Source organism: Erpetoichthys calabaricus, chromosome 11, assembly GCF_900747795.2.
Source record: "Erpetoichthys calabaricus chromosome 11, fErpCal1.3, whole genome shotgun sequence".
In the NCBI taxonomy this organism is placed as follows: Eukaryota; Metazoa; Chordata; class Cladistia; order Polypteriformes; family Polypteridae; genus Erpetoichthys; species Erpetoichthys calabaricus.
In genome coordinates, this window is record NC_041404.2 from 135,612,445 (window position 1) to 135,630,811 (window position 18,367).

The window sequence follows — 18,367 nt, forward strand, 5'->3', positions numbered from 1 at the left end:
GCTGGAATTACTGGAGGGGGTCCTCCCAAAACAGGAGACGATGAAGTTGGTGTGTAAGAAAACAGCCCAGCAGGTCCCATGCCAATGCCTGATTACAGAGGCAGCTTAGTGGAAGTGCAATGTGATTCTGTCTGATTAACAATAGGAAGTGCGAGTTTAAAACCCACCGCAGTAACACAATAACACGCATAACAATAAAGACCTTTGGAAACAATGAGACTTTATCAAAGGTACAGGGTTACAGCTAATTGAGCTCACTTGTTTTATATTACCTTTTAAAAAGCAAACGTAAAAACACACACGGGTTAGCTGAGACTGGGGGCACCCTGGCATAAGAAAGCTAACAAATATATTGTGGTATTTATAAATGAATTCCGCTACAAAAACTGTGTAGGCCGTATTGAGCGTCGAGCTCTGTCCAGATCTCAGGACCCACCGTTAGCTGAGCAGCAGAAGGCAGGTGTATTCTTTATTGTGAAAATGGCGGCACCCCCCAAAGTCCCAGCATTCTATGCGCGAGCCCCCTGACATAATGGGCATGCTTTTGGGGTAACGTACACTGATAGGGCAACATGGACCAAAAGGAAAGGCGCCAGCTGGTGTGGCTGTGGACCAATGAAAAGGTGGGCACCAACGGGCGTATCGAGAGGAGGAGGTGGCAGTGAGTCTCGACACTATTGAAGATGTCGGCGTTGTACTGACTACCTCACTCGCTCTCGTACGTCTCAGCCTTTATCGCTAGCCTCCGTTTCTGTTTACCAGTTTATTTATTTTATCCTTCACTGTTTTTATCGATCCACGTTGTCCCTTTTTGCCCGTTGTTTTAACTGTTTGTTTGTTGGCCTGTTGACTTGCAGTATTTTCTGTGTTGTTCTGCTCTTGAGTTGAGTGTTCCCTAATGATGTGATGATGCACCTCTTTTTGGACTTGTCATCGTTCTTCACACCGCCTTGGCAGGGCACGTGGACGCCAAGTCCCTTTTTCAGGTACAGGTGGGCTGGAGTTTGGCACTTGAGCTGTGAAGCCCGCTAGTGCTGACTGAGGGTGGGACGTGCCACACACGTTTAGCACTCGTGTGCCCGCAGCTTGGCTCAGGATTATGCCGACTTCCCTGTCTCCTTAATCCAAGTTAACAACGGGAGGCTTAGCGTCGCACTCCTGACTCATGGGGCGTCAGTGCAGGACACAGCTTCTTGAATTCACAGAATGTTGTCTTTGATTTTTTTGTTGTTCTGTTCTCAGAGTTGGGATTTTTTTTTTGTTTGTTTTTTTTTTTTTTGGGTTTTCCTTCTTTTTAGGAACCGGGTCCTGCCAAAGTGGCAGTGACTAGCAGTGGTGCCAGCAGCAGTACCCTAACTACAATTCTCTCTGTGGAGAAGGTCCCCTCCAGCAAGTCGACTCTGTGGCAGGAGGAGCCGAGGGGCAGGAGCCACATCCCGTGTAGCCGGAGTACACCCAGCCTGTGCCAGCTCAGCCAGGCCAGCGTGCCCCCAGCAGTGACCACCAGAGCCCCTAAAGCAGGTAAAGTGGGAATTCCTGTTCTCTGTTTGTATCGATTTTATAAAATGCATTGGTCTCTTGAGGTGAGCTTCTCCGAACCAGAGTGCCGAGTTGGGGGGCTTTTACTGTTCTGGACTTGTGTTTCTCATTTCGCTTTGCATGTGTTTTGCCAGTTGATTTCTACATCTTTATCGTTTATTCTTTTGATATTGTGCTCCAGATGGTGTCCATTTTTATGGAATTTCTTCTTGAAATGAAGCCCACCCGTCTACTGTCTGACCTTGTAACCCCAAGCCTTTACAGACAGAATGGGGAGCAGGGCAGGGGCCGACTCTGGAGGGGCGCTTGTCACTCGCCTGCACCTTAGCATGTGTTGGCAGTCGGAGAGCAGGCGAGCTCTCTGTGCTGTTATAAAATCGGTCAATCGTTTTGTTTTAGTGTAGTGGCTTCATCAAAAGGTGAAGAAGACAATAAATTGGTTTGGATGGAGGCGAGTGAGTGAGTGAGTAGTGGAGTATTGTGCTCACTCCCTCACTCCTTCAGTGTCGGTGGTCCTGTGACCTTACAGCTTCTCGTGTTCTGTTTTTAATGAGCTGGCATTGCAGTTCTCCTTCCCTTTGCCCTCCATGTTGTTCCCGTTGTGTTCTGCTCCTCCAGGCTCAGCACCAGAAGGCCACAAGGAGAGTCCGATGTGTGTGTTGCACTGCAGGCCCCTGTGGGTACCCTGTGCTCTGTTCTGTGTGTCTAGAGGACTGGCGGCTGCCCACCTGGTGGATGACGGGCACTTCAGTCCTGTGTAACAGCAGGAAGACTTTCTAGTGCCCTCTCTGTCTTCATTTATGAGTAATTTAATTTAATACCAGGGTTGAAGGGTTTCGAAGATGTTTTTCTTGCAATTGTGTTTTTAATGGGATACAATTGAGGGAATAACTGCAAAGCAGGATGGGACCTTACTGTACATAAGGGCAGAGATGGTGCAGGGTATCATCGGCCAGTGTCTCACCTGGTAAAGTGAACTGAAAACCTGATGGTTGTCAGCTTTGCTGCTGCTTATCTACAGTTGACATTTTAAGCAGTCATCAGTCAGGATTTACATGTGATCAGAGTGCCATCTCCGCTCGGCGAGTGCCACATAATACTGCTCTGTTCTTCTTCTTCTTCATTTATTAAATGTATTTAAAAGGTGTTGACCCTAATGGGGTCTGTTGGAGAGACTGGCTGGCTTTTGTCTTAAAGAGGATGCCTGCTGGAAACCTTAGTGATGGACCTCCACACTCAATGTGGTCTCCGAAAATATCAAGTCGCATTATATTGACATAGGACGTAGTGTCCTGTGATGATGATGATGATGACCTTGTAAACCTCTTGTGTCCTATCCACTCAGGTCTGTGAAGTGCAGCAGCACACACCTAACTGCACCCCAGAATAGCGCCCGCTTTGCAGAGTCACCTAAAACACGGCTGACATAAAGCTGGACGATGCTGGACGCCAAAATGATAAAACTGATTGATGTCGCCTTTGATCTCTCAGTGTAAAATGTGGCAGAGATGAGTTCATCGGTGTGGATTTGCAAACTGGACAAACGCACATCCAGCTCTATGGTTTAGGTTAACATGACAATTCTGAAGAGTGAGTGATGAGACCGTAATCAATAACAGCGTTGATTTCTGTCACACGTTTTCATACAAAGTGCTTTAGAAGATGAAGAAAGAAAAATATCAAAATAAGATTAGGTAATGCTAAGTAATGAAGAATAAAGTAAGGACCGATAGCCAGGAGGACAGAAAAACACAAAAAACAAAATCTACAGGGGGTCTGAGGCCACCCAGTGCCTTCTGGGCATTGTTCCTCACATCAATGATCTCAATCAGTCCACGTGGTTTTTAGGCTTCACGGTGAACAGTAAGATGATGATGATGATGATGATCATGTGGACCTCTGGCCTTCAATCCATCAATAGAGGGGCTGCACAGTGCCCTGATCAGAACAGCAGAGAAAGTAGGGGTGAGTACAGATTGTGGAGCCATTACGATAAAAACGATAATTAAATGCATACACAGAATATTAGGGTCACACTAAAGTGAAGTTATAAGACAGCCGTGTTCAAATATTGGGTTTTTAGCAGTTTGTTTAAAGTGCTCCACCGTATCAGCCTGGTGAATTTCTATCGGTAAACTCGTATTCCAGATTTGAGGTGCATCACAGCAGAAGGCCTCACCACTTCTTGGAATGATAAGCAGACCCTCGTTTGAAGATCTAAGGTTCCGATTTGGAGTGGGAGGCATTCAGAGATTAGTGAAGGCCTTGTACGCCATCAGCAGGATTTTCAAGTCCATTCTAAATGGCACAGGTAACCAGTGTAACGACACTAAGACTGGCGTGATGGGCTCAGATTTTCTTTTCCTAATTCAAATTCTGGCCGCTGCATTCTGCACTCGTCATAACTGACTGATGTCTTTTTGGGTGGTCCTGAGAGGAGTGTGTTACAGTAATCTAGTCGACTGTTCAGCAGTGGGCCCTTTTGAAATTGCTGTTTTCAATACTGTACTTTTCATATTTTTGTCTTTTCTGAAAAAAGAAAGTGTGATTTGATGTGTAAATTCAGTGTGCATGTGGTCTGGGAGGTGGTCAGATAGTTTGGTGCCTCTGGCTGGTTGTCCCAGGACAACAATAGACGGGGCTCACACATTCTTTGCATTTTTGACTTGAGAAATGGTCAGCTCACTGCTGCTAATGGGAACTGCACGTGTCGCGTTTGTGTCCCTGATCGAGGCAGTTAAATGATTTGACTTCGAAAAGGATGAGGGAGGGCAATGGCGGTGGTCTTGAAGACATCCAGGACCATAAGTGGGATCGACAGACTTACTGTATGCTGCACTTCTTCCAATTCCACTTTAACCTGAAGTGTCTGCTGAGCCATGGCGCTGCTTTGGCAGTATGAACTGAGAACGCTTTTCTCTCCTAAATACAAGCAGATTGTGAAGGACTCCCACTCCGCATGTGTGGTTTGACATACACATCACTAAATTTATGGTACAGTCCACCTCAAGGCCTTGAAGTGTCCATTGTGACAATTGTGTTTCGATGTAAAACCATGTGGTACAGGGACCATGACCATTAAAAGGATTATAGCTGGAGTGGCACAAGAACAAACAGTGCCAGCCATCTTAGATGGCCCTGATAAAATGTCCTATGCACGCGTGTGGAAGTGTGCACTCATTTACCGTTATAGGATCGTCGATTAATCACAAGTCACGCCACTAGAGAGAGGTGACACAATGCTAATGCGAAGTACGTCACTGCTCCCTGTACCTCCCTACCCTACAAGCCTACTAAACATATGAGATATTGTAGTCCATATTTTCTCCTGTTTATTACTTAATTAATCCTCAAGGTTTATCTTTTTCTTGATGAAATTTTAATTCTGCTTGATCATCGTTATTGAGGTTGTCTCTTGTTTGTGACAGCTTCTGTTTGAAGTGTGGCGGGTTTCTGACTTGAAGGCTGAGCCCGCTGCCTTGGGAGTGAGATGAAGACAGAAGTCGTTAATCAAATACCGTATTTACTCGTGCACCATGCACCCTTGTGTAAGACACGCACCCTAATTTTTACAGAGAAAATCCCGAAAAAAATTTCACCGTGTACAACACGCGTTGTGATTGTATAGGAAGAGTTTAGGGCACGTTTTCCGCGAAATGCCCTTCTGTCTTTGTTGCATGACGAGAGAGAGAGAGAGAGCGTGCACGAGCGAAAGAGAGAGAGAGAGCGTGCACGAGCGAAAGAGAGAGAGAGAGCGTGCACGAGCGAAAGAGAGAGAGAGAGAGCGTGCACGAGCGAAAGAGAGAGAGAGAGCGTGCACGAGCGAGCGAGAGAGAGAGAGCGTGCACGAGCGAGCGAGAGGGAGAGAGCGTGCACGAGCGAGCGAGAGGGAGAGAGCGTGCACGAGCGAGCGAGAGGGAGAGAGCGTGCACGAGCGAGCGAGAGGGAGAGAGCGTGCACGAGCGAGCGAGAGGGAGAGAGCGTGCACGAGCGAGCGAGAGGGAGAGCGTGCACGAGCGAGCGAGCGAGTGAAAGAGAGCGTGCACGAGCGAGCGAGCGAGTGAAAGAGAGCGTGCACGAGCGAGCGAAAGAGAGCGTGCACGAGCGAGCGAGCGAGTGAAAGAGAGCGTGCACGAGCGAGCGAGCGAGTGAAAGAGAGCGTGCACGAGCGAGCGAGCGAGTGAAAGAGAGCGTGCGCGAGCGAGCGAAAGAGAGCGTGCACGAGCGAGCGAAAGAGAGCGTGCACGAGCGAGCGAAAGAGAGCGTGCACGAGCGAGCGAAAGAGAGCGTGCACGAGCGAGCGAGCGAGCGAAAGAGAGCGTGCACGAGCGAGCGAGCGAGCGAAAGAGAGCGTGCACGAGCGAGCGAAAGAGAGCGTGCACGAGCGAGCGAGCGAGTGAAAGAGAGCGTGCACGAGCGAGTTAAAGAGAGAGAGAGCGTGCGCGAGAGAGAGAGCGAGCGAGAGCCCGAGCCCAAGCAGAAGAAGTAAACATTACAGAAAAAAATGTCCTCGTGTATGACGTGCACCTGATTTTCTAATGCTAATTTTCGGGGAAAAATATGCGCGTGGTACACGGGTAAATATGGTAAGTCTTTAAGTCGGGCGCCGGTGAGTCCACGGATTCATGTCTTGCAAGGCAGAAGAACAAAGTTCCCCTTTTCTGTCGTCTTTTTTATATTTTCCTCTCTCCCCCTTCGCCTTACTTCTCATAAAGTATAATATCGTTTACCTAAGCATTTCATTTTGTTTCTGTTTGGTGGGCCTGTCAGATGGACCCTAAAGAAGGGAAGGTCCTCGTCGTTCCTGTCTTCCTACAGAGGACGTTGTCCTCAGTCGGCTTATTGCACCCTGTCGCCTGTATGCATAACCCTCCGTTAGAGCAAAACGGCTTTGTCCGCTTTTAACCCCTTCGTAGCTTGCAAGCAGTTCATTTTTCTTTCACACAGCGTGTGTGGACTGTCAGCACTCCTAGCAAGTCCCGCTGTGTTCAGGCACTGTGTCATCTTGTGTGTTACAGAAAGCTGCCTTAAGCATTCCGTTGTGATGCCGTAGAAGAACGGCGGAAGGGGGACTGGCGCTCTGTGAGAATGAGGAAAGGTGTAGGAAGGGGGGCACGTTACAATTTGACTAAAGTTTGTAATCCAGGCAAGGTTATTATAGTTAACGCAAACTAAACTCAAAACTGAAATTATTATTAAAAAACGTTTTTGTAAACTGAAATAAAATAATTAAAAAACTGAAATGAAAAACTAAACGAAAGTATTAAAGTAGCTGGAAAGACTACCTGAAATAAAATGATAATTTACTAAAATTATTTTTAGTTTTCGTTTTTGAATGAATATTCTTGCTGTTATTCTTTAACCCTTGTAAGTTTTAACTCTAAAACAGAAAGTCATCCATCATGAGGCGCCCGCACGTATTCACCCAGTGAACGGTGGTTGGTGACGGAGGGCGGCTGTTCACACAGCGTTTTGCGGTGTCAGAGCGAGCCGAGTGCGGGTGTGTAAAGCGTGTGAAATAGAAAGCGATTTACATGCCGCCTTTCTTTGCATTACATTACATTAAACTCGTATCCAAATCTGTTAAGTGTACAGTTCTGTCTGATTGTGACACAAAACTAAACTCTGTAGGAGCTCCATGCCATAATTACTAAAACTGAAACTAATAGATATAAAAATAAAATAGAAATGTCTTTGTGAAATAAAAACTAAACTGAAACTAAAAATACACGATGAAGGAAAACTAAAACTAAACCGAATTTCCAAGTTAGGTCAGAAAAAATATAGAAATAAAAACTAATATAAAAAGACAAAACTTCTAACCACCTTGAGTCCAGGCTTTTAAATAATGGCTGTAGGAGTTTGTCTGCGTTATCTGCTTAAGGAGTTGAGGTCCTCCGTCCTCCTACTTCACGTTAAAGTTAAATGGGAACTCGGCAGCAGCAGTGATTCTCTCTGTTAGCAACACTGTAGTGATGAATCATTCTGACCCTGCAGACGCTGTGCGACTTGTTAAGGAACAATGGTGCGTCTTCCATCAGCATGTGTCATGTTCTACTCCACAAGCTGGCCTGATTTATTTCAATGTTGAAGACGCCTTCAGCACCACAGCGCTCCTATCATCCGCTACGCCAGGAGTTGTTGTGCGCGTGTGTTTGGGGGCCGCATGGTGGGTGGTTGTTAGAATAGTTTTATTCTTCTTGAGCTTCTGTAAAGTCTTAACTTCTTTGTCCCCAAGAGTAAACTAATATCTGTCGATCTCGCCCTGTCTTCCTCTCTGTCCGTCTGTCTTGACCATTAAACTGGCTACAACCGGTTCCCATTGCAATTTGCCAGCACGCTGGAACAGAGTATATTTGGCGACGTACATTCGTTGAATGCCGCGACCGGCTAAAGTCATTCAAAGTGTAATTTGCCAGCACACCGTAGCTGATCAGTCAGAGCCGTACATTCGTTGAGCAGCCAGCGTTGTGACCACTGGCGCCCCTAGCGATTCAGCCGCTGCGCTAGACTAGCCTGTTGGCCTCTGTGTGCCACCAGTTCGAGTGCAGTTGGCACAGTTGGTGATTTACTGAATTTCATCAATGGCGTCAGTTGCACCCTGTACACATCATAAGAGATTGCTGCTTTAGTGTTTACAGTTCGTTGGCGGTGTGTGAAATGATCAGGGTTACAGTAATTGGGATGCTGTCTGTGTTCCATTTAAATTTCACTCTTTCTTGGTGAATTGTGATGCAGCAGAATAGTATTTGGTGACCCCCCCCCGGAGTGTGTGGCGGTTTAAGGGTTAATGGATGTCAGTAGAGCGCCTGCTGGTGCTGTCTGGTAATTAAACTGAATGGCAGTACCACCTGTTTCTGCCCAGCGACTTGGGATCTTCCAAGCGGCTCAAATGGATAATCCCAGGCAGGGCGGAGTACAAACTGTCGAGGGGGTCAGAAAGCCTGAGAAGCCAACTTTTAGAAACTACGTGGTGTTGTCTTCATTGTACGTTTCTGTCCTGTCAGGCCACCTACAGAATAATAATAATAATTCGTTAATAATTGATTACATTTATATAGCGCTTTTCTCAGTACTGTAAGCACTTTACACACCTAGGGCTGCAGAGCTTCCTTTACCTTCTGCCCCTCGAGTCCTTGTATCTCCAGCCAGTAGTAATGGTGGAGTATGTTAAGTGAAAGCCGAGCTGCCATCATGACATGACAGGTGTGTTGTGTCCGTCAGAAGTGGCGTCCATTTCCCAGAACACACACACACACACGTCACCGGCACAGCTGCTCTGACACTTTGTTCTTATGTCCCTTTTTCAGAGTCCGAGTCTGGGAGCACCGAGCACGTGGATGGCGGCAGGAAGGCCCGTGTGGAAAGTGGGTACTTTTCTTTAGAGAAGACCAAACCCGAGGCTAAAACACCAGAAGAAACGCTGCCACAGCCCCCACAGCACCTCCAATACGCCTCCCCCAGCAGGTACAGTTACCCCGATGCAGAATCCCCGAACCCCTGCCGCTCTCCGGAGTACAGCGACCCTTTCCTTTCCCCAGGTCCTTTCCACTCCAATGGGTCTTCAGCCATCAGCTCATCCCAAAGCTCCCTGGACTCTGAGGCAAGCAGCACCACACAGACTAGTGGAGCGAGCTGGGAGAGCCGGGGGGCTGGTGGCGGGGGGACCCAAATTGAAAAGACAGGAGCATGCCAGGCAAGCCGGAATACAAGGGAATATGCCACCCTTGCAGACATCCCAAAAGCCAAAAGGATCAGCAATCGGGATGCCTTCCAGGTGGAGAGGAAGCGGCTGGAGCAAAGAACACGGGCACGCAGCCCTGGCCGGGAGGAAGTGGTTCGTCTCTTTGGCCAAGAGAGAAGGTAAGCGCCCTTGAGAACCGGTGCTTGTGCCACGTAACGCAGGGCTGGGCTGCATGAGTCGTTGGCATTCATTTCATTATAAAGAAAAGGCAGAGCAGTGGATTCCAGTCAAAGAAGAACAATCCAAGCAGGGCTTAATTTGGAGAAAACGAAAAGTGCCTTTGACTTGGCGTACCATCTGCGGCAGTTCTTGATTTTGGAATTGAAATGAAAAGTAGCAGTGACAGATGACTGTCATCCGAGTGGCCGTCCTTAAACTTCACCCAGCGGCCATTCATTTCCTTTATTTAGCTTGTCAGTTGCTTTGTGATTGCTGTGAAAGCCTTTGAGACTAATCCTGGTGATCTGTGCCATAGTATTAGCAGACTGGCATCATTTCATTTTGTATGTCATGTGATGGCAAAATATTCTAGTTGGGTAACTGCCTGATAAACATAACCAGGGTTCGGCAGGAGTTAGTGCTGGACGGTCGTGTCATCCAAGTAGACTTGGGATGCCTCCCCGGTGACACTTGGCTTCGTGAGAAGATGATGATGATAATGGTCTAGTGTCATTGGTGTGTCGCCAGAGCCATCTGCCACCAGACTTTCCTGTCACCCCCTTCAGTCCTCTCTCTCTCTTCTGTTTTGTCTCTCCAGGACTTGCCACTCTCCCGCTCTGCCTTCTCCTGCCATGTTGCTGCCTGACTCGCTCCGCCTGCTTGCTTCCATTTCCCCTCCAATCTGTGCCCATGCTGACCTGGTGATGTTCTGCTGATGAATGAGGCCGTATGGCTGCCTTTTCTTCTTCTGATCCATTGTTGTCACTTGACTTCATGATGAGTCACTGGTCTTTGTTTCATTGCACTGCATGGATCACCTTTGTTCTCAACCTGTGTGCCGTACCATCTGGCGCTTCATCACCTGTCCGCTAAGCAGAGGGCTCTCGTTGCTTATTTATGGAGGCTCTAGGACAGAACCTTCTTTAAAGACCCTTGTGATGTCCCCGATTTAGCAGTCAGTAACATGGGAAGGGCAGGCTTCGCTAATTAATGAACTGGACGTCCACTTTCAGTTTGTGTGTCTGTTCTATAGAAGTTAGAGAATTCACATTTTCTGAGTGTGTCTGCAAGTTGAGGGATCGTGATTATATTACCCACTGACGTTACGGTCATTTTGTAGAATGCAGCTGCTGCTCGCCTTTCTCAGGGTTTTTATCAGCAAATCCCGTACGCCGAGTGGCCTTAACGGTATCCAGGCTTATCGCGTCCCTCACATGATAAATCGATGAAGTGGTTTCATTTTTAACAGAAGTGCTCACCCGTTTCATCTCCTCGACTGCTCTGCCATTCAGGATGTGGCATACGAGTGCCCTGTGGAAGGTGGTGCAGTGCATCACTGGGGTGCCTCGAAGTTTCAGGAACGCTGATTTACTTTAGAAAGTGAAATTTGGAGCCTTCTGGCCAAATCCATTTTAGACACGAGGAGCACACTTGGCAGTCCCTTAACATTTGAAGACGTTTTCAGTGGCTGACCTTGGTGGACACCCCGCTTCTCTTTAGCATGAGGCAACATAACAAGAACAAAAGGGCGCTTTACCGAACCACTGAGCTGACAACAAAGGGCAGCTCAGGACTCCTGGTGGGAGGTCAGGGTCCATTTATTTCAAATGGAGAATTACAAGCACTGGTGTAACAGTGGGAGCAGGCGCCCCTTATCTGCACACTCACACTTGTTATTGTAGAGTCGCTGGGCCTCGTAGCCTGCTTGCCTTAGCGATATACGAGACAAATGGGCACCTGGGTGGACAGGGAGAACACCGGGACTCCGCAGAAGAGTTTGAATTCAGGACTGTGGACATCACATTAGAATGAAATGCAAGGAGACGCCCTGTAAAGTAACACTGCAGATACAGGGACACTGGAGGAAAATGAAAATGACGTCCCGCTGACGAGAGCAAGGTGACTTCTCAGTCAGTGCTGGCCATCTTTAGAAACAAACATTGTAGACCTAACTGTCCATTAGTGACAGAGGACTTTTAAGAAGGTTACATGTCGCATTTGAGTTTAAATACTTGGAGATCAACAGTAGAGAGTTATGGGGATTGTGGAAGAGAAGAGAAGAAGAGCGTGCAGGCAGGATGGAGTGGGTGGAGAAGAGTGTCAGGAGTGATTGGTGACAGACGGGCATCAGCAAGAGTGACAGGGAAGGTCTACAGAACGGTAGGGAGACCAGTTATGTTATATGGGCTGGGGACGGTGGCACAGGAGACAGAGTTAAAGATGCTAAGATTGGCATTGGGTATGACGAGGATGGACAGGATTAGAAATGAGGACATTAGAGGGTCACCTCAGAAAGTCAGATAGGCGAGATGGCGTTGGTTTGGACATGTGAGAAGGAGAGATGCTGGGTATACTGGGAGAAGAGTGCTAAGGATAGAGCTGACGAGTAAGAGGAGAAGAGGAAGGCCTAAGAGAAGGTTTATGGATGTGGTGAGAGAGGACATGCAGGTGATGGGTGTGACGGAGCAAGATGATGAGGACAGAGATATGGAAGAAGATGATCCACTGTGGCAACTCCTAACTGGAGCAGCCGAAAGAAGAAGAAGAAGAAGGCAAGGCTGTCACAGAATTCCACAACACTTAGCATGGAGGCTTTAGTCTTACGTGAGGTCAGAGCAGGAATGGCAGAAGGACAATGGAGTAGGAATTGAGCAACATGTTCATAAAACACCTCCAAGACAGTGTGTAGGTCATGGCCAGCCCGAGTGGAGACCGATCAGAACGGCTCACGATATTTAGAAGGAGGGCTCTGGCCATCTCATGTGCCCACCACAGTTACTGTGATGCACGTTAAGCTGGTAACATTCAAAAAGACCCGCTTTGAGCTTCTTGTGAAGACTGTGCTACACTACAATGCAGATTTGGGAACAGCGTTGGAGGAACACCATATCAGAATGTTTCTGTCCTAAATGGTAAAACATTACAAACATTTCAGAATTCACTGGAGCACGTGGCCCTTCCAAAGAAAGCCCTCTCACCTGTGAGGCGTTGTGCCCCGGCTGTGTTTTAGCGCCAGAGACGAGAGAATAGTGAAGACACCGCAATTTGTAATCTGCAAGTGGTAATCACGTTTTAGCTGTGAGCGTATTACAGCACCCTGAAGACGGGGGGCGCTATACACAATGAAACTGAATTGCTGCCCATAGTAAGAACTGGATGTTCACTGTGCCAGTGAGCCTCAGTGTGCATCTGAAGTGATGAAGGAGGTGACATCACAAGTGCCATCCATCAGCTGTTTGAATGGCGCCATCTGCCCTCCCCACACACTGTTCTAATGTTTAAATTGGTTTTATAAAAATGAGGGTGTTGCGTTACAGCCGGCGACTACACACAGAACTAACGTATATGTGCAGATGTTAGAGGCCTGCATGTCGAATGCTGAAGCTGTCTGACATTGCAGATGAAGCCGCTCGACTTTTGAACGCGTCACATTTCACACCGTCACGCCACGTGTACAGTATGTGAGATCTGTAGGCGTCGGAGAGGTGCTGCCAGTAAGCATGACAGTACATACTGTAGGCCCTCTTGAGGTCCGGGGCAAAGGTCTGAAGCAAATGAAGTGCACTGTAACATCGCTCTAGGATTTCACTTGCCATTTCATATCGTCTCCTTGAAAATCATCCAGAAATAACGTAACCTCTGTAATGTCGGCGTGTGTGACATTCGACTTTTCTGTCCTAGTGTTTCTAATCCCTTGTGTAACGCGCACGTTGATGGAGTCCTGCCCTGGTGCCCACTAGACCTCCGTATGTGTATGAGACTTTTTAAAGGGGCAGGTTGCTAATGCATTGTGGGAGTGCAGGAGTGATTGCCAGTATCTGTACAAGTGCTCATTCGTTTTGTGCAAAGTGATGATTCGCACTCATTCTGCTGTCTTTTTCCACCTAAGGAGGTCTCAGGTGATTGAGAAATTTGAGACGCTGGATGTGGAGAATGCAGAGAACATGGAGACCAGCTCTGCCGCCATTGCCGAAAGCAGTAGCTCAGAACCTCAAGGGACTTGCGTTGGCTCCACACGGCTGGGCCGCAGTGCACGACGTGCCTTCCCTCGGAAGCAGGTATACAGCCCCTTGGGGTTGAAGGACGTGTGTGTGTGTGTGTGTGTGTGTGTCGTCATCACCAAGGCTGTCTGACAGTGTTACACGCTTCACGATCTGCTTCAGGATAAACGACACACTGGTCCCTTTAGACCGATGGCCTCGCCGCTGAGTGTATTTTTCAGACACAATCTGTAAACCTCCTCTTCCATGATGGAGTTTCCTCAGGACGTCTTGTGTAGAAGATTGAAAAGCTGCAGTAAGGGTTAGTCGTCTGGAGTCCGTGCTGAATAGATGGACCAAGGACCGCTGTCTTCTGTGCTCCCCTTTACAACAGAAGTTCCCTTTATTTGTCGTTTTTGGTCCTCTCGGTGTTACTCTGAGTTTGCAGGATGACTCGAGCGCCGCCAGTGTCTCATGTCACTTGTACTCATGTAATCAGCCGGCTTCATTTCTTATTTTTTCCACTTAAATATGAATACAACGACTGTTTAATTCCCATCTTGGATGTAGATTTGTACTCATTGATGTACGTGCCATACGGTGTGATTTTTATGTTATCTGATTTGTACTTTGATTTTATGCAAAAGTGTGCTGTTGAAAATTAAATTGGAATTTGAAGTCCTATTCTGTTTTTTTCTTTTTGTCCTTTGTGCAGGAGTTTACAATGGAGGCTTCAAAAGGAGGGTCCGTTCCAGAAGCTTCTTCGTTACCCGTCAGTCCATACAGGCGGGCCAAATCGCTAGACAGGAGAACCACGGAGTCCTCGATAACGGTAAGCTGAGCCACAGCGAGCAGGCGAGGTCCGGCCTTTGTCAGCTGGCACTTGTGCTGGGGGGGTCACAAGTGACAAATGTTCTGCTTTCACAATCTCACAATGTATTTGTTGAACTTGAAGTTAAATCCGCCTCTCTGTAAGTGTACCCCTGGATAAAATGCCAGGCAAGGTGCACTCATGCCCACCCGTACTTATCTCACAGTTGACTGATGGGAGAATATCTGAAGTACCTGGAGAGAGAAAAAAGCCATATAAACATGGGGGGGGGGGTGCAACGTTGACACAGGTGGTACTCGGCAAGGATGGGAGCTGTGGCACAGGAGTGCCACCTTGTTGCCTGCTTTGCCAGATGATGTGAAGCCAGTAGTTTAAATATTTGTAATAGAAATCTCTTACAGGTTACTTATGAATTCATTTTGAGGTGGCACGCACTTTGGTCCCTTTGACAGCAAAGGCTGTGCACGTGAGCTAATTATTATTTACTGATTTCTGTGCATGAGCCCCTTTAAACAATCGACGTATGCGCTAGCATGAAAATGCAGCAATTAAAAAGAAAAAACAACAAAGCACCCCAGTAAAGGTGCACACCACTACATTAGAACATGAGGACAGACCACTCGGCCCACCAAAGCTCACCAGTCCTCTCCTCTTCATTCTTCTAAAATAACTTCAAGTCAAGTTTTGAAAGTCCCTAAAGTCCTCCTGCCCACCACACTACTGGGTCGCTTATTCCAAGTGTCTGTGGCTCTCTGTGTAAAGAAGAACTTCCTAATGTTTGGGTGACATTTCCCCTTCACAAGTTTGCAACTGTGTCCCTGTGTTCTTGATGAACTCATTTTAATGTCACCGTCTTGTTCCACTGGCCTCATTCCCTTCATCATTTTAAACTCTTCAGTCAGGTCTCCTCTTCATCACTGTGAAGGCTCAGCTCTTTTAATCTTTCCTCCTAACTCATCCCCTGTAGCCCTGAATCAGCAGAGTCGCTCTTCTCTGGACCTTCTCTAGTGCTGCTATGTCCTTTCATAGCCTGGAGACCCAAACTGCACACAGAGCTCCAGATGAGGCCTCACCAGTGTGTTATAAAGTTTGAGCAGAACCTCCTGTGACTTATATAGCGCCTTGATGTGTGGAGTACAACCAGTATAAGCCTTCTTAATGGTTTCTGATCACTGTCTGGGAGTCGCTATCTTAGAGTCCACTATGACTCCTAACTCCTTCTCATAAGGTGGGCTCTCGATTTTCAGACCCCCATTGTGTATTCAAACCTCACATTTTTACTTCCTGTGTGTAATTCTTTACATTTACTGACATTAAAGTTCATCGTCCACCCAAGCCTGTCTGCTGTCCAAGTCCTTCTGTGATGATATAACAGATTCCAAATTACCTGCCAGTCCACCTATCTTGGTATCGCCTGCAAACTTAACCAGCTTGTTACTTCTGTTCCTATCTAAATCATCCATCTATTATCCAACCCACTATATCCTAACTACAGGGTCACGGGGGTCTGCTGGAGCCAATCCCAGCCAACACAGGGCGCAGGGCACCAGCCCACTACAGATCTAAATCATTTTTATATATTAAATATAGCAGCGGCCCCCTCACTGCCCACTGCTGGATGCCACTCTTAACATCACCCAGTTCTGATGAGGTTCCTCAGCCCATCACCCTCTGCTTCCTGTGTCTGAGCCAATTCTGCACCCACCTACACAGCACACCCTGAACTGCCACTTCTCTTAGTTTGATGCCCACCCTCTCATGTGGCACCTTATCTAACTGTAACTGTGCTTGTCTTGGTGACGGTGGTAGTGCCATTAATCATATCTAGATGTGAATGAACGAGCTTTGTCATGATTTGGTACTGCGGGGCTGGCTGGGCTTTTATCCTTTGGAGCCTGTAGACCAGTGGTCCTCAAACCCAGCCCTGGGTACAACATGTGGCTGTTGACTTTTTTCCCAACCATGCTCTGTGTTTAATTGGACGCTGGGCTGAATTAAGCAGGCTGTTATTTGCCAGTTTGTATGTTTTTGGGATCCGTGAGATCAGCTGGTATTAGAATGTGTCAAGTTTGGAATGGCGGGTAGAAGGGAGGATCACAGGAACCGTTGTGTAGAGGGGTCCTCGCATCGGATTGGCTGGCCCAGCGCAGGCTCAGCTGTGGATTGGCCAATAGGGGGAGGCGGCTTGATGGCCGAGGTCTCCAGGACTCTGTACAAATCTGAATTGTATTATGGGATATCATCTACTGTTGAATTCTGCTCTGTACTTGTATTATTAGATTGTATTGAGGATGACTTGTGTTCTGTTCTGTGTATTGTATTGACCCCCTTTTTTTTTTTTTTTTGACACCCACTGCCTGCCCACCTGCCTACCTGGTAAGGGGTCTTTCTTTGAACTGCCTCTCCTTGTCTTCTTAGAGAGTGAAGGCCAGGGGGGCTGTCAAGAGGCAGGGCCTGGTAAAGCCCACGGCGGCACTATACAAAAACACGTTGTGATGTACAGTAATTGTCCAGCATACAGTATGTATGTTACATGGAGATCATTTAAGGTTTTCTTTTCATCCTGGTTTTTGAGATTGTTCTCATCTTGGTGATTTTCATTCTGCTTTTCCTCGTTTTCTGTTTTAATGAACACTTTAGAGGTTCTGACTCTGAAGCAGTTGCTGTCGTTCGCCCAGCTGTGTGTTCTCCTCACCATTAATTGTCAGCATTATCGGTTAAAGCCAAAGTCACATTACACAACTTCACGTTGGCTGGGATGTCGAACTTGACAACTGCGTCAGATTACACAACGTGAATTCACAAAGAATCTCAAATGTGACGACTGTCCAGCATGGTTTCTTCTTTCCAGAGTATTGCAGGTTTGCTTCTTCTTCTGGCCGAGCAAACAGTCTACAGGTAAGGCGAGTTCAGCCGCAGTCTTAGCCATTTATTATTTATACCATCTTGGCACATAAAACACAGGATGTCAGACGGGTGAGACTCAATACACGCGTGTTCCTCATTCCTCATCGCTGCGTTATTTTGCATTGGGCTTGCGGCTGAGCACTCGCTGGTTGGCATCTCTCATGGACACAGAGTCCGTCAAACCTGCTTTGGCCGAGTTCAGTCTAGTGTGTCACACTACTGGTGACCGGTGGTCAGGGGGGGACACTGTGACGGCCCCGTCTCGCTAGGATTATGTAAATGACGTCTACAGCTGAAAAGGTCATGTGACGTGGGAGCAAACTACAGTCAAAGGAAAACAACTAAAGAGCGTTCAGCATTTAAAGCTAAAGCAAACACACTGTACACGTCTCTGTGAGTATCTTTGAAATGTGCTGCTGTTCTTTACTGACTGCAGAACACGAGAAAAAAGAAGAAAAGCCCACCTAATGAAATAAGTTCAGTTAGAGGGGAACAAGACTGACTGCGTGTGAAGCTGCTTGTGGAACAGAACCCTGCAGAGTTTGAGATGCGCTGTCCCAGCGTCCCACCTGGCTGGAGTTCTTCTATTGTCCTCTCCTTCCTGTCCGTTTCTCCATGGCACACACGGTCACGTCAGACACTTGACTTCTGCCACAGTAACTCTGTAAATCTGCATGTTGCCATTTGTAACTCCATTTGAGCGGCACTGCTGTTTGAAAATGTGCAGAGGAAATAAAGGGGGCGCTGGTGGCAAAAGGCCAAGTGGAACGAAACAGACCACCCTGCTCGGGGACAGTCCCAGGTGCTCCAAACGTGTATCACGAGTCCAGTAGTGTGTTTGGGGTGTGCTGCGTTAGGACCTCCTTTTGAGGTGTAACCTTCCCCCCATGAGAGTCCCTCTGTTTATTCCGAGATGTGCCGTACCAGCGTAGTGTTTGGACGGGTCAGCTCTCATGTCCAAATCTGATAAATGCTGCGACCGTATTATTGATTTATTTATTTGTATATTGATAAACCCGGCATACTTGTCAGAGTGGTCCAAGCATTCTCCTTCGTCACTAATTTGTCACATTTGCCCGTTTTCTTTTTTTTTGCTATTCAACTGCCTAATAAACCCCCAGCACTCTCCTCTAACCCTAAAAGGTCTTTCTTTTGTTCTTTTCATTCTTTGTTCCGTTTGTTCTTTTCTTCCTCTCTCCCCCTCAG

At 47.3% G+C, this 18,367-nt stretch overlaps 1 protein-coding gene across 5 annotated transcripts in view; it reads left to right on the forward strand.

Moving 5' to 3' along the window:
• The window catches only part of LOC114660960 (myosin phosphatase Rho-interacting protein-like), a 198,275-nt gene that overhangs the window by 85,424 nt on the left and 94,484 nt on the right, over positions 1 to 18,367 (forward strand). For 4 of the 5 annotated variants that reach the window (XM_028813998.2, XM_028813997.2, XM_028814001.2 and 1 more), the window contains 4 exons: positions 1,299 to 1,521; positions 8,850 to 9,402; positions 13,332 to 13,500; positions 14,138 to 14,254. In XM_028813998.2, the coding sequence (XP_028669831.2) occupies positions 1,299 to 1,521; positions 8,850 to 9,402; positions 13,332 to 13,500; positions 14,138 to 14,254 (1,062 nt within the window). The remainder of the gene's footprint in view (positions 1 to 1,298; positions 1,522 to 8,849; positions 9,403 to 13,331; positions 13,501 to 14,137; positions 14,255 to 18,367) is intronic. The other variant, XM_051934115.1, reaches the window with a different exon arrangement.